Genomic DNA, 24,271 nt, shown 5'->3' with positions numbered 1-24,271 from the left:
AGCAGATGGACCAGGATAGCATGGGCTGAGGCTCTTCTACCTTGGCCCCAGTGATCACCTGGGTTAGTGCCTGGGCTGGTGCAGGGATGCGCCAGGATCTGGGATTGGCATGTTGCTTCTTACCTTTCCAACAGTTGATCCAACTGAGAAGCCCCTGTCCCCCTTGTCTGATGTAGAAATGTGGCATTTGGCTGCAGCCACATGGCCAGGTGCCCTGTTCCCATGTCAGATGGGATGACTAGGGGCCTCTCCAGTTGGATCGACCCCTGGAAAAGAAAGGAGCATGGGGGGGAGGGGGAGGCATGCACAACCTAGTCTTGCCACAGAGTTTCACAGAAAACCAGGACTAAATTACCCCAGGGTAAAAGCTCTTTACCCTAGGGTCAAGCCAGATACATATATGAACAGGTAGGATCAGGTCCAATCCTGCTCCAGGGGTTTTGGCCTGAGTTGTCTGCACTAGATGATGTGAGGCCAGCGGGGGAACCCGTGCCATTTGGCCCATGTCGACAACCCTTTAGGCTAATTTTTGGAGGTCAGGAAATAAAATGAGCTACTGGCTCTTCCTCCTTTTCACCCTCGTCCTCCTCCTCTTCAGTGATCTTTGACTTCTGTGGGATACTTTCCAGTGCAAGAAGAAAATTGGTCTCTTCCTGCCCCAGCACTAGTTCATGTGAGGTAGACTAAATTCTGTGAGCACAACTCCAATCTCACATATCTGTTTATAAGAGTACAAAATTTGTATCCTTCTAACACCAGTTCTTCATTTGTTTTCATTTTATAAAGTCCTTCTTCCATCATCAAAAGATCTCAGTACGTTACTCATTTATCATTAAATACCATTGCTCTTCTGTATAAAGCTTCATGGCATTTTGAGACATAGTCTTGTTTTATATTTGTTTATATAAGGAGCCCTGGTGGCACAGTGGTTAAATGCCTGTACTGCAGCCATTCACTCGAAACCACAAGGTTGCGAGTTCAAGACCAGCAAAGGGCCCAAGCTCGACTCAGGCTTGCATCTTTCCGAGGTCGCTAAAATGAGTACCCAGACTGTTGGGGGCAAATTAGCTTACTTGCTAATTTGCTTACTTGCTGTTCACCGCTATGATCTTTGGAATAGCGGTATATAAATAAAACAAATTATTATTATTATTAAATTATGCTCTTAACAAAGATTTGCTGACAAAATTATTGTTAAAATCAAAATTTACCTTAATTATGGCATACTAGAGAAAACCAGGCCAACCAATTCTCAAATCAAACTCTCCCAACTGTAGTAATCTCTTCATCCAGTCCTTTGACCAGATTAAACAACAGGCAGAAAAATATAATTTCAAAACAGGGAGCCCAAAGCCTCCCTGTTTTATATCTTGTAAAATTTAAAATCTGGCTCTAGGTTTCTTACTTTTTGAGACAAATTTTGAAATATCTTTCTGCCATTGTTTAAATTGTGCAACTAGTCAAAATTGGTATTGTTGGGGGGAGGACAAAATCTTTCGTAAAATATTAATGTTTATGACTGAGATCCTTCCTGCCAATGACAATCTAAATGTAGTTATTTTTTTTCAATCTTTCTTAATATCATTCCAACTTTTGATGTAGTTATTCTGAAATAAATTGGAATGTTTATGTATTTGTGATATTTATTCCTAACTATTTAACCATTCTTTCTTTCTTTCTTTCTTTCTTTCTTTCTTTCTTTCTTTCTACTTTAAATCCAGTTTTATCATATTCTTCAACAATAGTTTTGTCTTTATTAAAGGATCTTCTAGGAAAATTAGTAAATCATCAGCAAAAGCCCTCAGTTTGAACTGTCCTTTAATATTATACCCTTGATTTTTTTCTTCTTTCCTTATAGCCCTATTTAAAACTTCCAGAATTAGTATAAAAGGTAAAGATGATGTACCTTTTGAATTTCATAATAAAAACTTTTCCAAAGTTCATCCTTTCCAAAGCAGCAAACAAAAATTATAAATACAAAAGTTATAATGCACTACCAATAAGCCATGTAGTCCCAGGGTTTTACCTATGGCCCGGAACAAACAGCCGCTTTGCTGCAGCCTGGGGCCAAAATTAAAGTTCAGGAGAACAGAGCAACTGTATGCTCCCAAACCTTAGCGTACAGCGGCAGCACCATCATGGCAGCCTCCCATCCACACAGGGCCGCCATGATGACGCAAGTGCCACATAGCGTCCACACGTCATGGTGCTGTGATGCGCCACATCTCGCCAATGCTGCACTCATGGCATCCGCCGCGGGAACCAAAAAGAACCTGCCTTTAGCTCAGTTTCGCTGCTGTGCCGTCCCTCAGCAGCAAAAACAGGCAGCTACAGCCCGTCCTTTTGGGGCGGTCTGTCGTGCCCGTATGTTTATTTTTTTAATAGCCAGAACTATTTCAGCCACAGTAGGCATTAAGCCTCAACTATTTCAGCCACATGGGCGTTAAGTCTTAGAACTTTATCACAGTGGGTGAAAAGATGGGAGCATAGCAGGGTGCGCTCATCAATATCACACAATTTGGCAAAAATTATTACATGACCTCACATGACATTGCAAATATCCTGCGATTATCCTATGAATAAAGAAGAATTATAGTGCCACCTGTTTAGTTTAATCCTGTTTAGTGCTGCCATAGCTGTGTGTCACTGAACCTTCTGATAGATGTACAGGTTTTGTGAAAACATTACCTTTCCTTGTTATAGCAGTTGGACATTCTAAGAATCTGGCTTTCAAAATACTTTTACAATCCAAAGCTTGGTTATTCTTCTGCCTGATGGGCCTATGTCTGCAAGGTAAATATCTAATCTCCTTGGGTGAAAAATAAATTCTCTGAGTAAATGTCACCCCCTTCCTAATTTCTCATAGTAATTTGTTTCTTTTACACTGATCACCTCATCAGCAAGGTTGATATGGCTGTGTGAGTGATATGAGGAGCCTGCAAATTCTAATGGATGTTTGCTTTAAAAAGGATTCTGTGTGCCTGATACAATTAGGGAACTGCAGCCAGTGATTAGGGAGCAGCAAGTGCATCCGTAGGAAGGGGTGCAAGGGCTATTAAAGTTCCAAAATTCTTAAACAAAAGCATGTATTTAGGAAATGCACTGAACAGGAAGCATGATCTAGCATGCTGGGAAGCCTAATTTAAGTCAAAGGCATTTCCTTTGAGATGGACTATATTAAGCTTATTAAATTGCAGATTGGTTGGTTTGGTAAAAAATTTAAACAATCACACTTGAACAACACTTGAAAAATACAATTAATGCCCCTGGCAAATGCAGATGCCTCCGTATCCAGCAAACATTGTTTTTCTTCATTTTGTGAAAAGCTGATGTTCAGGAAATCTGTCTACTTAAAGTTTCCATGAGTCAAGAAAATAATCTTAAACCTGAATAAGCAAAAGTCTATGTGTGTCATTTGAATGAAAAGGCAGAGGCTGCACCTACACTGGAGAAATCATGCAGTTTGACACTAGTGGTGCCGTCCTGTGGATTCATGGGATTTGTGGGTTTACAAGGTCTTTAGCCTTCAATGCCAAAGAATGCTGGTTCCTAACAGAACTACAAATCCTACGATTTTGTAGGATGGAGCCATAGCAGTTAAAGTGATGTCAAACTGCATTCCTTCTACAGTGTAGATGCACCCAGCAGCAACAACAAAAATATTTATAATATTTTTCTGTGCCAAGAAAAAATAACAGCTTCTCTATGTTGCCACTGAGTCATTTTATCTACAATAAATTTTACATATGCTCCATCCCTGTGTGAAGATTCTTTTACTGATCAGAAAGCTTCTTTTATGATACAGTTGGTCTCCTTTTAGCAGGACAAATGCTTGTGTCAGTTTTCAGATATTATGGGTAAACATTAGAGATGTAAATTTCAACCTCACATGCATGAATGAATAATTACCATAGTTTTCTCCCCACTGTAGGAAAAAAATGAAGATTTCTGCAGTTTTTACATGGTATTAGTAACTTAGGCAGCTACCTTTGAGTTGTGTCGTGTAGAAATATTCATGGTTTTTTGTGCACAAAAACATGGGCCTTTTTGGAGAGAAAAATGTTTCCTGAAGATGCAACAGTTATTTCTTTCCAAAGCACATTGTTTTCTACAGAGAAAACATGTTTTGTCCACCCAGAAAAATGGATTTTTGCACAGAAAAACCAGAAGTATCTTTGTCCTGGAAAATTTCCCAAAGTGTGAATAATTTTGCAAAACTTTTTTCCCCAGTGGATTTCCTGAGTTTTGGAAAACATTTTTTTTTTCTTTTCCTTTTTTGGGGGTGAGGTGGGGGTGGGGCCTGAGAAATAAACAGAAGTTAGTATGCCTTTCATCCTTATGAAACATTCATTCTTCTACACAGAATTTTTGTCCAAATGTTTTGTTTCCTCAAGAGAGTTGGACCTATACTTTTGAAGACTTTTGGCTTTTGCAGATTTGATAATTTGCAAATTTGATTGAAGAAAAATGGGGCCATGCACTGGCGCGAGCAGCCCTAAATAGGACGCCCAGCCAGTGAGCAGCCAGGAAGGCGGTGAGGGACAGCCCCCCTTTGGCCTTCTGGCCAATCCCAGGGCTGCAGCCCCCCAGAGCTACCAATCCTGGGCCACTTCCACCCCCAGGGGAGCCTGGGAGTTGGAAGTGGCCCGGTCGCCCAATGGCATGGTGCTTCCTATTCCGGGGCGCATGGGACTTGAACTCTGGGCGGCTGGAAGCATCTCCGACCCAATCACCACTGCACGGCAGCCAGAGGTCCTTGCTGCCATGCAGGACCACACCACTACGGACCACCAGGGAGAGCCGCCCAATATCCCCCCCCCAAAGCAACAGGACCAGTCCAGTAAGTCAGGTGATCACATTTGCTGGAAGTATGTACAGTTGGCCTTCCACATATGTGGCTTTGACTTTTGCGGATTTGATTATTTGCGGAGTTGATTAATATGTTCTCTCTAGGAATCTCTACGTCCTCTATCAGTTGCGCTGGAGGACCTAGACATTACTAGAGGAAACACTTCTCTAGGCATTTGTAGGTTGTCCAGTGTGCGTCTATGGGCAAATTCTGACAGATGTTGACCATAGAGTTCCACTGGAGGACCTAAAGATTCATAGAGGTGTATTGTCAGATAAAAAAATACTTTTTTTATTTGTGGTTTTCTCACTTTCATGGAGGTCCTGTGCCCCTAACCCCAGCAAATGTGGAAGGCCCACTGTATTTCAGCTGCTCCAAAATTAATATGCTAAACCTTCTTGCCTGCTTAATTTGGCCAGTTACAGACCGGCACTTTAGTGTGTGATGAGCACGCACTAGGGTTATAAAAGGGCGGTGCTTCCGCACCGCCCTAACCCCGCCCTAACCCTAGTGCGTGCTCGTCACGCACTAAACGGCGGCGGCCCTTCCATACGGCTGCCGCCGTGAGGACGTCACGGCCACGCCGCCTCTAGACGGGGTGGCGCGGACGTGACGTCCTTGCTCCGCGCCAGGGCGCTTAGTGCGCCCTGAACACGGAGCAGGAAGGAGCTCCGTTTCGGAGCTCCTTCCTGGTTTAGTCCGCTGGGCGCAGCCTTCAGACAGCTGCGCCCAGGGAACTAAAAGAGAAAGGGGCCAAGCGGCCCCTTTCTCCTTCTCCCTACCGCCGCGGGGTGTCCTTGGGGCTTGAAGCCCCAGGGACACCCCTTTTCAGGCTGCGGGGAAGCAGCATTTTGCTGCTTCCCCGCAGCCTGAAAAGCAGCAGATCGGGGCCTCAGCGGCTGCCGCTCTGCATGCTGAGGCCCCGATACACCGGGGAAAGGGGCGGGTGCAGACCGCCCCAAATGGGCGGTCTATAACCCGCCACAGTTAACAAAGCACCAGCAAAACTGTACTTTGTGTATACACTAATGAGTTTCAGTAGAGTTGCCACTTCATATCCCAGAGTGTACTTTACAGTTTCTCCACACTTGATCTTAGCCAAAAGGCCGAGAAGTGATACTTTACAGTTTCTCTATGCATCATCATATTCAGTCCCCTGGTGTGTTATCTGTTTCTTCCCTCACCTTCTGTTCCAAGATTGTGTCCAGGAAAGATGATCCACAGAGCAGGTTATCAAGAGGGCAAGATAACAGAACCAGGAAATAAATCATATGGAGAGAGGGCAGGATCTGCAGCTGCCTTGCCTCCTCCTGCATCAGAAAATCTAAAGACTTGTAAATATCACAAGAGGCAGTAATACTAATTTTAAGTGCAGGAAGAGAAACAGTTGTAATTTCTGAATGACTATGACCTTCTGAATATAGCAATCAAGCCATGGGGTCAAACTAGATATGACACGGTTTCCACAAGCAACAATTGCATGACTTGTAAATGGCCTGATCTGAATTGGGACTCTGGTGTGGCTGAACAGAAAGTTTAATTACCCCCTCCATTGATCTTGATCTGAATTGGGTCCCTTCTGCCTTCTCTTTGGAAAGAAAGAAAGAAAGAAAGAAAGAAAGAAAGAAAGAACACCAATGTAAATACAGTCAGACCTCTGCATCCACAGATTTTCTATCCACAGATTCAAGCACCTACTGCTTGAAAATATTTTTTAAAATGAAGTATATAAATTCCCAAAAGTAAACCTTGATTTTACCATTTTACATAAGGATCACCATTTTAGTATGCGGTTGTATTTAACGGGACTTAAGCATCCACAGATTTTGCTCTACACAGGCGATCCGGGAACCAAACCCCAGTAGATACCAAGGGCCCACTGTAACAGATGGTGCAAATAACAGGTGAGGGCAGCCTGAACCCTGGTCACAGTGGGAAAACAACTGAAGCCAGATACACTCCCCACCCATGCAAGGACCCCCCCCCCCCCCATTTAGATCAGCCTCCTTCCCACACACACCCCTTCAATTTACTTTTTAAATGACAATCATGAATGAATTGCAAAGTTCAGTTACAAACATTGCATCTAATTCAAGTTAGCTGTTTTAAACCAGGTTGGTTTGCTTTGGGAAAAAGTCATTTAGTTTTAATATTAATTATTATTATTATTTATATTCCACTTTTTCACAGAATAATCAAAGCAGATTACAATAATTTAGAACTAAAACATCATACAATTAAAAATTATAATTTAAGGAACCCCCAAACCCCAACCCTCCCCCCAAACATAAAAACATTAATCAACCCATATAAAGAAATTAAACAAGAATAGAATTTAAAACATTCCAATGCAAATACAGTGGACCCTGTTATATGCTGGAGTTCGGTTCCAAGATCCCCTGTTGATAACAAAATCCGTGGATGCTCAAGTCCCATTAAATATAATGACATAGCAAAATGGTGTCCCTTATAAAAAATGGAAAATCAAGGTTTGATATTTGAAATTTATACTTTTTTTGAACATTTTCAAACTGTGGATGCTGGAATTTGTGTATAAAAAAATCTGTGTATAAGAAGGGCTGACTGTATACTAAAATTGCGGGCAGATTAGCACAAGAAATGAGTCTTCTTCTGGGGGGGACGGGGGTGATAGTATCAATCACTTTCGGTATCGGTATCGGTATCGATAGGGGGGGAGGCAAGTCTAGTGGATCTAGTCTAATCTGGAAGGGCCTGCCAGAAGAGATGCATCTTAATAGCCTTTTTAAAGGCTTCTGAAGTGGTGATATGGTGGTTCTCATCCGGCAGATCATTCCAGAGCCTGGGAACGGCTGATGAGAAGGTCCTCTGTGTCTGGTCTTCTTAGGTTGTAGCAGATTCTTTCTAGAGAACCAAAGTGTGTGGGGTGGATTATGTGGAAGTAGGCACTCCCACAATTAGTCAGGACCCAAACCATTGTACAAAATCAACCCCTTGTACTTGCCCAGAAACTGATGGGCAGCCAGTGGAGGGACTTTAGAACCGGTGTAATATGGGCAGTTCTTGGTGTGTCCATGACCAACCTGGCTGCCATATTTTGTAACAATTGAAGTTTCTGAACTTGGCCTGAGGGTAGCCCCATGTAGAGTGTGTTACAGAAGTCAAGCCAAGAGGTTACCAGCTCATGTACTACTGTTTCAAGGACTCTCAACTCCAAGAAGGGGTGCAGGTGGCGTATACCCATGATTTAATCTAAATGACTTTTTTCAAAACCACTCCTGTTTTTTTACATTGATTATTTTTATATCATTAAAAATCTGTCTATTATTACTATTTTCAATAATAAATAATAATAATAAAATATTTATTTATATCCCACCTCTTCCGTTTGGCGATTGAGGTGGGTAACAGCAGAGTTTATATGATATCCAATATAAGAACAATAAAACCCACAAAACCGACCTCAGGCAGTCATTCAGAGGAGAGATGCCCTCCTTGGTCACTGAAACAGTCCGAGACATAGAGAAATAGATTTGGGTGTCATCAGCGTACTGATAACACCCTGCCCCATGTCTCTAGATGATCTTGCCCAGCAGCTTCATGTAAATGTTGAATAGCATTGGCGACAGTATCACGCCTTGAGGGATGCCCGATTTGAGCTCCCCCTTGGCCAAACAATTGTAGCCAAGTGACACCATCTGGAACCTGCCCGAGAGATAGGACCAAAACCACTGCAAAGCAGTGCCTCCAATTCCTAGTTCCCTCAGGTGTTCCAGAAGGGTGCCCTCTTACTGGAAGAACAATGGCTGTTTGAATTTAAACATTTTCTTGAACAGGCAGATTTTTATTTTTTGTTTTTGTTAGACCATTATCCTTTTCTTTTTAATTGCTTTTTTAAAGTGCAAAACATGCCATTCAGAAAGAAATCCTTCAATTAACATAAGATTAACCAAAACAATTTGCTTTAAAATGGCATTTTTTAAAAGAACAATTTAGATTTTTTTAGAACAATCATTATTTAAGTTAGTGGCCATAATATTTGAACTGCATTTTGCTACTTAGTTTTCTGATTTAGTCCTATATTGGTGTAGTCCTATAGGTTAATTTAAAAAAAAATCTGGTCCCTGGATTTTTTGGTCTTTATTTTTTAAAGCTGTTTTTCCCCCCCAGCCCTGAACTAATTTGGACTTTATTTTGTTACTTCCAAGAATGGACACAGCCCCACATTAAGGCCCCTTTGGACTGAGATTGGTCTGAAACTGCTGGATTATTATCTGGACTGACAGATCCTGGCCTAGGGTTATTTTGGCCCATGTGTACAGGCCATGGAAGAAAAGAAGCCAATAATTTTTTAAACATGTATATCAATTTGCATTTCCCTTTTCAAAAGTACTCTGGGGTTTGATCTAAATAAAGTGTGTACTCTGAAGAGTATGGCACCCGAACTTTCCCCAAATGCCCTGAATAGAGTGTTTGAAAACTCTCTCTCTTTCTCTCTCTTTTTCTCTTGTAGAATAAAACTCTACAGGGCTTAAGGAGGATGCTGCCTAGCCAATTATTTCTCTTGCTGTATTCCTAAAACTATTTCAACCTGTGATCTGGGAAATTAGCTATTCTTCACTGTTGACATCCAGTCTCTTTTTATTTTCTACCTGTCTGCTGAACTAAATTCATCTTGATGGATTACATGCAAGCTTTGTTCATGCCAAAGCATACCTGATGCTAAATGCATCATTAAGAACCAGATCCATTTTTTTTCTTTCTCATAGCAGACAGGGTTGATCACGAAATGTTCAATGCAACCAGTATGCATCAGTTTAATTTTTTTCCTCCCATGTTGATATATCTTGAAAAAACATTAACTTCCCCTGTACCTATATTGGCCTTGTGGAAAAGGAACAGTTTTCATCAATGGGAGCTCATTTTTGTCTGGAGAGTTGCAGTGTGAGGTGAGATAATTTCAGTCATGACCCCAGATGGCAAGGAAAGGGCCAATGCTCTCCTCCTCATCTGCTGTAGTGCTTATGAATATCAAGCCTACAGCCCAGCACCTGCTATTATTTAAAGGGGAAATGTGATTTACTTTCTACATATTTAGAATTAAGGCTAGTTTGATGTTTGATACTCAAAAAGTTTCATCTGATAAGAGATTCTTAAGTTTTAAGATGTGAGCCCTAAGAGCAAGAAGGACTATTTCCTAGTCACAAGTCTGTTGTGACGTACTTTGGTCATGTCGTGGAAATGCTTGACTCATTGGAAAATACCTGGAATACTGTGTCCAGTCCTGGGTGCCACAATTCAAAAAGGACATTGAGAAACTGGAGCGTGTCCAAAGGAGGGCGACTAAAATGGTGAAGGGTCTGGAAACCATGCCCTATGAGGAACAACTTAGGGAGCTGGGGATGTTTAGCCTGGAGAAAAGAAGGTTAAGAGGTGATATGATAGCCCTGTTTAAATATTTGAAAGGATGTCATATTGAGGAGGGAGCAAGCTTGATTTCTGCTGCCCCAGAGACTAGGACCCAGAGTAATGGATGCAAGCTGCAGGAAAACAGATTCCACCTTAATATTAGGAGGAACTTCCTGACAGTAAGGGCTGTTCGACAGAGGAACACACTCCCTTGAAGTGTAGTGAAGTCTCTTTCCTTAGAGGTCTTTAAACAGAGGCTGGATGGCCATCTGTCAAGGATGCTTTGATTAAGATTTCCTGCATGGCAGAATGGGGTTGGACTCTATATTCTATGATTCTATGAATAACTAGGAAAGGTGGAGGGATGTAATTATTATTATTATTATTATTATTTATTTCTATACCGCTTTTCCATCTGATCAAAGCGGTTTACATAGTAATCATAAATAAACATACAATTCAATAAAATTTAAAATGTACATACATACAACAAGATAAAATTGTCAATCTCAGGATCTATCAGTCAAATCCTAAAGTGAACTTCCATCGGGGAGTAACATTCTACAAAGAGTCAGGCGGGTATGCCAACCGAAATAAATGAGTCTTCAAGGCCTTCTTAAAGGCATCCAAGGTGGAACAGACCCGAATTTCATCTGGAAGTTTATTCCAGAGGGTTGGAGCTATGTAGAAAGAAAGGAATGCTGAATGCTAGATGGATAGACTCTATTAAGGAGGCCACAGGTATAAATTTACAGGAACTAAGTAGAGCACTGGAAAACAGGGAGTCTTGGAGATGTCTCATCCACAGGGTCACCATTAGTTGGGATTGATTCAAGAGCAGTGAACAATAAACAGAAACCTTGTCTTAAAACTCTCTTCTGCTTTGCTTTGTTTTGTTTTATCTTTCAGAGTGGATCACACAAGGAATCAGAAGCAAACAAAGTCCCACCCCAGCGACCACCTCCTCAAGGTTGTTTACAGTACATTCTCGACTGTAATGGCGTTGCAGTAGGACCAAAACAAGTCCAGGCTACTTAAATTATTGATTCTAAAAGCAGAGGTTAAAGCCAAAAAAGGGGTGGGGATCATACAATACCCATTTTTGTGCAGATTTTGCATTGTTTCAGTGCTGACCTGGACTGTGTTTTTTCTATGCAGTGTCAACTATACTGTCTGGTTGTTTATCTGTTCATGTTTGTGTTGTAATGCTTACTTAACGTTTCTCTGTAAAACTTGTGATTCAGGGCCGTTGTCAACAGTGTACAAGAACTGTGCCTCTACTGAGTCAGTTTGACTGTATATTATGGATGGTTAGACAGTATTTTTTGAAGTATTCTATATTGTGGGGTAAAAAGAGTAACCAATGCAGGTTGAGATCTAAATACTTTTGCTTAACTGTGAGAGTATGTGTTATATTTGTTTTAAAAAAAAATGTGCATGATTAACATGGAAAGGTGATTCTGATATTTTTTTAAAAATCTCATTGAGTAGTATGTTGAATAAGAAACCATTCTTTTTATAATTTTGTATGGATTATTAAGTATTGAGTTCATACTCATAAGTAAGGGGAAAGACTAGTATTTTTATTTTATCACTTCCTATGATATAAGAAAGAAATTATTTCAAGGAATAATTAAATATCCTATATTTTCAATGCAGACTTTTTTCCTATTTTAAAAATCTACATTAAAGTCTGAGCCTCAGTACTATAAAATGGGCCATATGGGTGCAATAGTGGTTCAGCATGAAGCTACTGAATGTATTTAATTTCAGTGAGAGAGCTTCTTTGGTGTTTATGAAATAGCCATCTGGTCTTACACAAAATTAAAGCACATGTTTACCAGAAATTCTGTATCTAAATAATGCAGATAAACTACAGCTCTTGAGTGAGAAAGTCACTAAGGACATTCAAAGTCTTCTTTTCGAAATATTGGGCATGCCACTCTGGAATTTTTTTAAATATTTATTTATTTAATTATTTATTTATTTATTTATAGGCTCCAGTTTTGATTTTCAGTGTAGTTCATGGACACAGTATGTGCCTATATTTTTCTTTATTAGATAAAAGTATGGCCAAGCAATTAAGATACAGACAATGCAGCTATGGTCATTTTGAGCATAAGAGACAGCATGAAGAAATTTTAGTATATCCATAGATGGCCCACAAAAGAGTTTAGGCTTAGACTGTCATACGTAGACTCAAGTGTGTGTTAATATGAATAATAGAGCAAGGTGATCTAAGAGGTTTTACTTTTGTTAGACTTTCTTATAGCCATAATTGCTTATGACTGTCACATAACCATTGGCTATGTGAATAATCTTACAAGCAATATCCAGGCAGGCAGTTAAACTGTTACAGAAAATCCAGCCTGTAAACACTGAGGTGCAAATCTCAAGCATACTGTAGAAGTAGCTGTACACAAAGAAAAGATCTCTATTTCATCAATTAGATTTTAATTCTGAGTAAATAGTAGTCCCTAGATTACTACAAACAAGCCTGTTTCTGTGTGAATCCATGCCAAGATCTGACTTTATTTTCCTTTCAAACACTGTTAGCAAAATGTTTAGCTCCATTTTTGAGTGGTTGAATCGTCCTTTTCTTTTCTTTTCTTTTTTGTTATTTGTGTGTGGGGGATTTGGGGAGGTGTTTTTTATTATTATTATTCAGTTGGTAAGCTGAGAAATTCAAGCTGCTTTTGATGTCAATTGATGTTTGGTGGGCATGCCACTCTTTCACGCCCATTCCTGATCTCTTTTAGTTAAGAATTTCTGCTTTTCTAGTCATTGTTACTAGTTAGTGATTTTTGATGACCACACTGATACTTTGGGTTGTGTAGAATGCATGTATCAGGTTCTCTGCTCCACATCTCCAAATCTCAGTCCAAGTGAGCCAAAACACCATCCCCTCCTGGGGTAAAGGAATGAATCTGCTGACTTAATGCCATTTATATCAAGCCATGAGTGTTCTCTTGCATGTAGTACTCTTGAGTATTTACAGATGCTTTTGTGCATTGTTTATGGGCTCTATGTGTGTGTGTACGAGTGTGTGCGCGCACTTGTGCAGACCATGCAGAAATGATCTGTCTCCCAGCAAGACTTCAGTGTCTTTAACACAAGGGGTCTTAGAAGGGCACACACCAGTACTACCTACCACAGATCAGAAGCAAACCAAAGTGTCTCTCTGCATGCAAGCATGCTTAGGTGCAATATTGTGGGAAATAGGGAACTGATATTTTTCAATATAGGAGTAATGTCCAGGGAGTTGGTGTGTGTTTGGTTTGTTTTTCTTTTTTGTAAAAGCTTTTCCAATGACTATTATTATTATTATTATTGTTGCCTTTTTGTACCAAACCGGCTGCAAGAAAGTGAGCAAATGCTGAAGTGTGACTGCAGTATATATTTTGTGAAATATCTTGTACAGCTTAATGTGCAATAAAGAAAAATTACATCTGTCTTCAGTGTACAGTTTCTGGCATACAAGCCCTCATATCCAAATGTGGAAAAATCTTTTTTAAAAAACCAACTCCAAGTAACTAAAGCATATTTATCAAGGAAGCCCAGTTCTCCATCCTAAAACAAAGCAGCCCAAAGTCAAAAGTCTCAGTTTACTGAAGCCTTCTGGTCCAGAGGTAAGCAAACTGGCGCCCTCTAGGTGATTTGGACTACTACTCCCATAAACTACAACCAGAATAGCCGATGATTGGGGATGATGCAAGCTACAATCCAAAACAACTAGTAGGCATAATGTTGTTTGCTCTGTCAGCCCTAGTCATACAGTAGGGTAGCTACATGAAGAGCATGAGGAGATGGGGTCACGTGTGACCAACATATATTTATTAATGCTTGTAAAGAAACATGCACCCATACAAATTTGCAGCATTCTAATCATATATACAGCTTAAGCAAGTATAGGCTGTATTCATAAGCTATATCAACCATATTTATATTTGAGGCAGGATAGGTGATATGGTTTTTGCTCCTCCTCTTCCATGTGTCTCCTTTATTCTCAAAGTGTATGTTCCTAGAACTATATCAAGTCATGATAAGTTGCAGCATGTTAAAAATTAGCTAGAAGCCTCTTCTGCTACCCTGAAAGAATGTATATTTTACTACTGCAGAATTTTTTTCTGAAATTATTGGATCAATTTGCATGTAGCTTTGAAAGCGAAAATGAGAGATCTTGCATAGCAGTTTCCTTTTAAGATTGCTATTATTTTGCCAGGTATTTTTAAATCCTCACATTGCTGAAAGTAGAATAGCAAGATTGCCCCAGGCTCAATTGTATAATCCTGAATGATTGCCTTTCTAAACCAAGTAAAAGGTCCAACAAGTGTTTGGTCTTCATGTAGACATGCTATTATGATGTGAGACAGGAAAATCTTTTGCAACATCTGTGAATTCTTTCCAGACGTCTAGGCGAAACTACATGCAGACATCTGGTGTTAGATAAAGCAGAGCATTGTACTGAAGGAGTGCTTTCTCAAGTTATTTTTCAGTTTAAAAGTGTCAGACTGGCTGATCATGCAGCACTCTTCTGATAGAGTAATAATCAGCTGAGGTGATTCCACAGTTTACTATGTACCTTACAAGCCTGTCTTGTTATTGCTAGAATAGAGGTGCTTCCTTTCAATCTGAGTGCATCCTGAGGAGCAAAGCATAGTTTTCTTTGTGGGAAAGTAACTTACACCATGACAAGTACAATGAGCAAAACATTGTTTGTTTCCATTTCCCAGTATACAGCTTCATGTGCATTTTGATGCATTCATGAAATTTCTCTATGAATTGGCTTTCTCATCATTTTGCTGGAAATGTCCGTTCTCTGAAAGGACCTTGTTGTATGCACAGTTTGCACTACAGTCATCATCCAGGGTGAACAAGGAAACCTTCGCAAGCAAGGACTGAAAACCAAATATCTGATAAGGTTCCCATGAGTGGTTTCCACTATCTCAGTGGAAATCTGGATTTCTAAAATCTCATATGACAAATTGCCTTTACCATGGGGTAGGCATGCTGTTCTGGGTGAGGGAATCTTAACATGTCCTTAGGCTCATCATATTTTGGGTTCTGGTCAAGGAGTTTCATAATGGCAATGCTGGTATAACACTATGTTGTGGTTCAATCGTTGACACAACATATCCTAAGCAGTCATTTGTTGGCATAATAAGTCTTATGATCAAGCTATAAATCCGTTCAAATTCAATTAGTTTGCAGCTGGCCTTATTCTCCACTGGGACTGAAATAGCTGTAGTCCATATTAGTTCCAAAAAGCTTGACAAATGGCAAGATAACTATCTTAGGCTGATATTGTGATGTGCAACAGTGTACAGTGGTCATGTGTTCTACATTAGAGAGGACAGTTCTCTATTTGAGGTTGTCCTCTATCTATTTGTATGGGTTGTCCAGTCAAAAGATAAAAAGCACATCAATAGGTAGCACCATCTGGACAGCAGGCAGGCACATACATCAGTTTTCTCCACTAGGCTATATTTCTATTTACATTATAGTACTTATTTCGGTGTTTCAATCATATAAATAGAAATTGTGTGGAGATGTGTGCCCACTTTTGTTCTCATTTTAGGAGACCGGTTTCTTCTTTTTTTGACAGTCTGTAAGTACCATGAACAGGAGTCTTGTATATATTTGTAAGGCCATAAACAACCAGTCATAACTTCCATGACGTTCACTTTGCAACGGAACAACTTGCGAAAATTTTCTTGCTTATTGGGGAAGTTTGGAAATGACATGGAAAATGCTGTAACTAACATGTCTCGGTTTAGCTAGTTATTAATCTGTTGATCCCAGAGAGCAAGAAGATGTGATTGCTAACAGTATTTTTTTTCTTAGCAGTGATGTAGACATTTGCAGGCTTTCCAGTTATGCAGAATTATGGCTGATTATAACGATAACAAAAAGTTGGCTAGGCATCCTAGTTCCAGATATATATATACATTTAGTGTTAGATATAAGAGGCAGTACAAAATTATTGATACATTATGAAGTTTTTCTTGTGCTGAACCTAGGGGGCCCAGTGCAACCCCAAGGAATGCAGTCACAAAACCAGGAGCCATTGCAACCACAGCGTGCGTTCCCTCCGGGGCAGTCTGCAAAGCCCTCAAGTTCCCTGCCTCCACGTCCACCGGGCCCTGCAATTCGGCCACCACGCACCCAGGTCCCAGGTCCTTCAACTGCTGGGCCACCAACAGACAAAGAGACTGAGCCCTCAACAGCTCCACCTCAGAAGCCCCAGTCACATCCCCAACTGAAGTAAGACTGTGTTTTATTTTCTCCATTTTTGTATTTCATTGCTCTACCAGAGAGGTTTGAATGCAAGCTGTAAGATACCACTCTTTGTGGAAAAAACAACACACACTTTTACCTTTTGTAACTGCATTTTAACAGTTTGACCAACAACAGGAGAATTTCCGGTGAATGCTGTAATCTGCTGTAAACGCAATATTTAATGCAGTACATGCAGATTTCTTCTCCTAGGAAGCCAAATTTTGAAAAAATTGTCATTCTCTGTTTCTTTCCACCACTCAAAGGCATTGACTCAGAGGCAGTTGTGCTGTCTGTAAGCAGCTGCTGAGGTGGAAAAAGGAACTCTTATCTACTTAAACTTTTAACCTCCTAGCCACGGATGACAACATCAAATTTCCAGTTTAAACGGCCGATCTAAAAGCCCATGAGATATCTTTCTTGCTATAATGTAGGTATATCTACAGTCATTGCATAGGTAATGCATGCTACACATGGGGCTGTAGGCAATGGACACCAACTGATCACTAAAGGAGCTAATATTTTGCACTTGGAATAAGTTAGGTATAGTACTTGATTTACGTTAGATTTAGCCCTTGACTTTGCTTTTGTGGAATTCTTAAATTTTAAGTGTGGCTGTGGATGGGTGATAACTCAGAAAGCAAAGATGTGCTTTCAGCTTGGTATTTCTTTTAAAAAAATAATTTGCTACTTGCTGGCCCACTACACCCATACTGTGATTCATTGATAATGCTCCTTCCTTGGTATTTTAGAGTAATTAATTTTCAGTTTGTTTAAACAGGGTTTTTTGGTAGTTTGCTTTTTAAAAAATATGCTTCAAATATGCAGAATAAGGCCCCAAAGCCCACCACATTTGCTTCCAAAAGCAAATTTTAGGAGAAGCAACTAAATGTTGCTGATTAGTCAAAGAACTTGGCATTGTCATTCATGATACTGCTTTCTAGAAAAAAAAGCAAAATTAGTCCCAAAAGTATAACATTACAGACAATACCATTACTTACAATCCATTACTTCCAAGATCAGAAAACACTAACCTGTGACCATTGTTGAGACAAGAAAATCACTGTGCATTATTCCAGAGCAAGGAAACCTCTAGCTTCAGAGCTTTCTGGAGTGATTATGTTACTGTTTCAGACTTGCTCATCTTGGATTCTTAGGGCCGGCACATACCAGCACGAAGTGGCGGGGCGGCAGCAATATAAGGGCTCGGTGTGGCTCAGCGTCCACATTCACCGAGCCTTAATAACAGCACCGTTACGTCATTAGGTTGTGGCCCCGTCCACACAGGGCACAGCCTCATGATGTAAGGTCGACCACTTTGGAGCTCCTTTTTGAGTCAGATCATTGCCACAGCCGCACGGTTGTTATGGCAACAATCCGGAGAAGAAAGGGACGGCCTCTGCAGTTGTGTTCTCGTCCATACCGCCCCTTAGAAAAATATGTCCATTATCCAACTGTAGATTACTGTCTACATGTCCACAGATGTAGCAGTGTAACTGAAGCCAAGGAGGATTCATAAGCTGGGATCCTGCACTGTGCAGAGAGAACATAACACTCCATCTGTGCAGTTCTGCTGGGGCCCTCTTCTGTCCCAAATTCACCACTTCTGTTTCTCTTCCACCCCTCCAGCTGCCCCATGCCTTATAGTGGCTGGGGGAAGAGTGGGATGCCCAGACAGTGTCAGCTGCAGTTGTGTTGTCACTGGAAATGTGGAATGGAAAAGTTTGTTCTCTCCTTCTAACTATGGAGCTGCAGCTTGACCCTATCTAGGTTTTCCTCCAGCTCCCATGGCTGTGTGCGTATGTTCCAATGCTAGGAAGCTGATTTCTACAAAGGAGACCATTGTGTGAGGAGGTACTGAATAGCTCCCTCAACATCCTAAAATTCCCATACACTGGCATAGCCCAAGAGTATACAGGCATATGTCACTAACAGGATTCCAGTCATGGCTTCCATGTCTCTAGTGAAGATATTTCAATTACATATATTCCAGCCACAGTATAACACCTTCACCTTCATGCATCATCCTCTACTGCAATGATTCCCAAACTTTGGTCTTCCAGATATTTAGGACTTAGCAATCCTAAATGACCTCAATCAAAAGGCTTTCAGGTATGCATTTAAATTAGAAACAAGTATTTAAGTAATGATTTTAAATCAAATATTGCCTGTGTTTCATCCCGTACAGCTTACTGTGGGTGTGGTGGGAGAAATCCCAAACAGGAGAATAGCATAGGAAGAAAGTGTTAGCTCCGTGCACCAGATCTCCCATCCATCGTTACTTTAAAATTGCAGGAGGTTGTGTTTGTGGACCACCTTCAGTATTTCCCTATTTGTGACAGTCACACAATAGCTTGGATACTGAGATTAATATTTCCTGTTCTCTAGAGGTGGCTCACATCCCATCTTCTAGGACCTAGTATTGGCTCCTAGCATTGTCCAGACATTGCTCTTTTACTACAAATTGCAATTGGCTTTCTACACTTTATGTGTATGAGGCTTTTGCAAGTGTAATAAATCCATATATGTTTCATCCAAACTTGTGGGAGTGACATAGCTGTATGAATGAAGAAGAGGATAGTTACTTGAACAAGTCAATTTCTAAGCATTTTAATTGTTATTAAGCATACTTCAAATGCATACGAGAGTGCTTTTTAAAATTTCAGTGCTATTGTATGCATAGTTATTTCAATACTGGAAAAAAAGAGAAGAAAATATATTAAAAAAATAAAGTGTGGAGACCAGTGAAAAAATGTGACCAGAAATACTAGAATAGGTATGTGCATGACTTTAATCAATTTCAGTTTAAATACTTGGTAAATGTAGGGGCTATGGCACAAAAACTTAATGTCCAAGGATGCAGACTGAAAAGTTTGTTATTAAGATCCATGTAAAATGCTGCTGACTATAAAGGTAATAGTAAAGTTGTGCAGAGGTATAGATGCATGTTCACCTGCTGTATACCTCACTGCATGGATCAAATGCATGCTGAAAAGAGGGAAGGCTGGTGTTAAGGTCACGCAGAGTACACACACATAGTGCACCCCCCATACACACACACACACACACACACACACACACATTGTCACTTTTTTGTGAACTGAAGTAAGAAGAGCATAGGGAAAACATGGGATGGCAGCTGTTTGATGCCATCACCATGTAGATACACCATAAAGATGAGTGAACAAAGCACAGCTATTCATGATAAACATCTAGCATGAAAGCAGTGAAGGGGAGTGCCACTGTGGAAGAAACATCTGGGTCTTGACTCATCCAAATTAATATTATTTCCTAAATGTGTTCTTAATTGATTTAAATTAATGCTTTGTTTAAGAGGATTGTATTTAATCTTTTTTTAAAAAAAAATGTATTCCAGATTGTTTTTAGCTGTATTTTTTATATATGTGTGAGCCACTTTGGGTCTCATATGGGGAAAAAGCAAGATATTAATTAATTGAACAAATCCCTTATTCTTTTATGGTTAGCTTAGCTTCAAGCTGTCACAATAAAATACATACAAAAGAAGGTTGTTGGTTCCAACTAGTGTAGAACCCCTGAATCAGTGGGATTTAGCTATGTACTGAGCCATCATTCAAGAGCTGATTCAGTGGGTCTACTCTACTTGGAGACTAATCAATAGGATTCAGGCCAAGGACTTTACTAGCATCAGAAGAATTAGGAAGAAGCTATTGTGGAAAACTGGCCTTAAAACTTCCTAACGGAGACAATAAAACGTCTTTAGTTTTACCTGTTCATTATACCATTGTTGTCAGGTGCAATTGAAACTCCTCTTAGTCAAATGCAATTTTTTTAAAAAGTTTCTATTTTCTTCCTAGTCCTAAACATCTGGGACAGGATTAGTGCCAGAGTTGGTGCTGGCATTTCCCTGGAAACACCAACATAACATCATGGTTTGCCATCCCAGCTGGGATCAGAATGTCCCACCCAAGCCACTTATTTTCCGACATGGCACACTTTGAGGTCATTGCTTAAGACCTGAAAAAATGTGTGCCATTGAGCCTGCCTGAAGGGCTAACAAGTTGCATCACAGACTTGTTCCAATTCATATTTCAATTTCCAAAAAACATTTTAAAAACCTCCAAGCCAAATTGCCATTGGGATTAACTGTACCGAGTTCATTTGGCAAGGCTCTGCCTTGCATTCTCACCCACATGGTCTTGCTTAACATGTGTGTGCAGGTTATTGCCCTGTGAATAAATATTTAATTAGACCATTTATTTTTTGAGTTCCTAATCAAGTGAGGTCCTGCTTTGCCTTTCCACCCCCTCCTTTCTTTCAGTGAATATTAAATCCAGGTACAATAGAAATGAAAGACTGAGCACACACGCAACATTGCTTGCTTGCATTTCCAACAAAAGATCTATGTTGAAAGCTGGCAAGCTACGAACTGTTGCCTCATGCTGAGGTTCAGGATAGGAAGCCCAAGCCCCATTGTGCAGCAGCAGCCTCACAGGCTTTTCCTTCTATTAGGGTTGGATTTTATAGGACAAAGAAGGTGGAACAATTCAGCCATGTTCGGTTGAGAAATACTGTTTTGGAACAAATGCTTCAAGGATTGCAGGTTCCTCTTTCCAATCCACTGCCACCTCCAAGCCATCCTTTCATCTTCTTGAACTCTGGCTCTGGACTTCCTGCCCCACAGCTTCCCCACTTGCTGGGGCATCTTTCAATCCTGATCTCTCCCAGACTCAGAATCAAGGAAGTTGGACAGCACCACACCCTGTTGTCTTCTCACCTGTAGGCAAACCCCTTTTTATTCAAGCAGGTTTTCAGCAGTCAAGCTAGGGAGATTGGAAAATGGGGCTCTGTATCTCAGCTGATGCTGTCTCCTTCCCTTAAATGATCTGTAATTAACTGTTTTACATTACTAAATTGTGCTGGATCTCATTCATCTTACTCTTAACAGGATTCCTTGGGTAAGTTGCACTGACAGACCCAGAAAGAAATGATAGTCCTGCACAGACCCTGCCCACCCTTGATATCTGCTGGGAAACCTTCAGGATGGTGGCAAGGCAGGGATGTACAGGAGCTATGAGGGGCAAAGGAGAATGAGGGCATTGCCTCCCAATTAAAAATTCTGTGTCCTCCCCACCCCCCAGTGAAATTTTCCTTCAGTCCCTATATTTCTAGCATTGCAAAGACTGACATTGATAAGCGTTCATGCCTACAATGTTGATATTTGCTACATTCACATTTCCTTGGGAACTTTGCCTGCCCTTTTTCTTTGGATGCATATGCAACCACAAAAACCTACCTTAGAAGCCATGCAGTACCACCAACAACAACATAGGGATATCCAAGGTGCTAGGGAGCAGAGAGGTGAGTCTATGCCTCTCTTTGTAGCAAGGCTCTCTGTGGTGGTGGCAGCAGCAGGAGGAACCCCTGTGGAGTCTTATCACAACTACTTGTCAAAAAGCACATCACTGCCAGGAGAAGGGTGGGTGCATCTTCAGTCACCACCCTGCTCCCCAGTGCCTTGGAAATCCCTATACTGGCAGTGCTGCCAGGCTTCTAAGCTAGATTGAAGGAGACACCCTCAGTTGTTCCCCAGATGCAATGGCCATATACATGGGTTCAAAAGATTACAGTATTGTAAATCCAGTTTACAATATCATAAATACATATGCATAATGCTATAATCCAAAACAGGTTTATTAGAAAGTGAATCCCACAAAGGAAAGTGAAGCATCTAAATATGCTTAGGATTGCATTGCACATGCCACTGAAATCAACGTAAATTAAATTTAGTTAAACTGTAGGTTTGCACTCCTATTTACTAAATATCACTGAAATGAAGTGATTAGGGCCCAAATCCTATTCACTTCATTATGACCTAAATTATACTCCTTATGTTCCTTGGTCCAGAATTCAGTGTCTTCTAATGTACAGTGCCAGTCATTTAGATTTCTGTGGAATTCTTCTATGTAATATCTGACATGGTGGATGAAGTAATCTAGCACATTTCATACTCTACTAAATAGAGGAAATCACTGTGGTTAGATCTGAGTCCAGCTGGGATCTGCTCCAGCCCATGGTCCTCAAGAGTCCAAGATCTGGCGGTGCTTAAGTGGCTCCTGCTCCCATTTACATCAAATTATAAATGGAATTCTGAAAGATGGCTTCACCAATAATTAATGGCATCTGTATGGAAGTTTCAAATATGCTAACTGTTATGTGGGTTTTGTATTTGTCTTCCAGCAAATCCCAGTCTCTGACCAATGCCTTCAACTTCACGGAGTCGTCCTTCTTTCGATCATCCGTGAATGAAGACGAAGCAAAAGCTGAAACCATCCGGAACCTGAGGAAATCCTTTGCCAGCCTCTTCTCTGATTAGCCATGCCGAGTTTGGTTTTGTGCATCTGTAACATGTTTTGAAAGTCTACTGTGAACATCATTTTGCAAACAATCTCTTTGTGAATGATCCTTGTTTGCTTTTCCAACTGTTGTATTAAGCAATATGTTGAGCTCTTTTTGTAAAAAAGGGACTATACTGAGGTACATTTCAGGTATTTAATTAAAAAAGCCAAGAGGAAAAGCTATAAGGAAGAATGCTTAAAGTCCTCGTCAACTGTGATATTGTGGCCTTACCATTAAATGCACTAGGACATTGCTTTGGACTCCCCTTTGTGAAATCATTAGACCGCACACTTTTGTTGTGAATTTTGACCATATTCCAGTTTGTTCCACTGCTGAACCCACTGCATGTTTGTTTATTTATTGACAGTATTTTGTTCTGCAGGGGTACAGACATTAAACTTGCTTTCTTGCCTCTCTCCCCTCCACACACACACACATTTCAGTTCCAACTTCACACTGCTGTTTCCTATGAAGCTCTCTCTCAGCTTGTAAGAAACTAAGCAGTTTTCTTCCCTTAATAAACTTACCATTCCTTGAACCTAGCACTGGGAGATCTTGTTACAAGCAGTCCCCAGATGAACTCATGTTCTAGAGCTATGTGTGTCTATATTATTGCATCTTCGCATTTGTTGTACAATTGTTTGCAACTTGTTAACAGTGACCTTTGATTTGTCAAGTGCCATGCATGATCTCCTGTTACCCATAGTTCCATGTAACCTCCAAATAAATGCAAAGCTGTATACCGGGCAGTAAGCCCAATTCTGCAGGAATTGTTTGAGCTCTTGTATTGATTTCTCTAACAAACAGCTTGAGTGACATGCAAAGCATTCTTTTTCCTATTTTCTCTACTTTCATATTATCCATGGTTATCAATCAACCTGAAAGACTTCCTCACGGCCACACAAGCCTTGACAGAAACAAAGTTTACATTAGTAAATGCTGTCTATAGAAACAAGCATCTGCCTCTACAGACTGGACACTCTATTTTACCCAGCAATGGATTCACAAGGTGCCTTCTATTCCAAATGATATTCTGAAGCATCACACTCACATATTCTGCTGATAACCAGAGGAAGCCACCATTTTCACTTGCCTGGTCTTAATGCTTGCCATATGTGCAGGGCAGAATGATCTTTTTAGTTTGAGAGCACTAACACCAATGTCCTTCTGTGAAGCAACCAGCTTCTATGACATTTGTCCTACCACACCAAATACAACACTGATCATCTAGAGTACTGATTATCATCATATAAATGGCTACATGAAACTGAAGATACATATCTTTTGGTTACAAGGATGCTAGAAACCACTACCACAGTTGTGGGTGGATGGGGAAACCTTACATCTTCATCTAGCTCACAGATGCTTATGTCCAAGGAT

General features: G+C 40.4%; 1 protein-coding gene across 1 annotated transcript in view; it reads left to right on the top strand.

The window, feature by feature from the left end:
• LOC149321509 (synapsin-2-like) overlaps positions 1–23,661 on the top strand; it is a 238,285-nt gene extending 214,624 nt beyond the window's left edge. Inside the window, exons 11-13 of the mRNA XM_089523425.1 lie at positions 11,147–11,207; positions 16,258–16,501; positions 22,733–23,661. Coding sequence (XP_089379551.1) covers positions 11,147–11,207; positions 16,258–16,501; positions 22,733–22,868 — 441 coding nt within the window. The 3' untranslated portion in view covers positions 22,869–23,661. The remainder of the gene's footprint in view (positions 1–11,146; positions 11,208–16,257; positions 16,502–22,732) is intronic.
• The last annotated feature ends 610 nt before the right edge of the window (positions 23,662–24,271 follow it).

The sequence above is a fragment of the Sceloporus occidentalis genome, unplaced genomic scaffold, assembly GCF_023333645.1.
Source record: "Sceloporus occidentalis isolate IW3139 unplaced genomic scaffold, rSceOcc1.0.p SCAF_1, whole genome shotgun sequence".
NCBI classification, from domain to species: Eukaryota; Metazoa; Chordata; class Lepidosauria; order Squamata; family Phrynosomatidae; genus Sceloporus; species Sceloporus occidentalis.
Note: the sequence above shows the minus strand (reverse complement) of the source record. Positions and strands in the feature narration are given on the sequence as shown.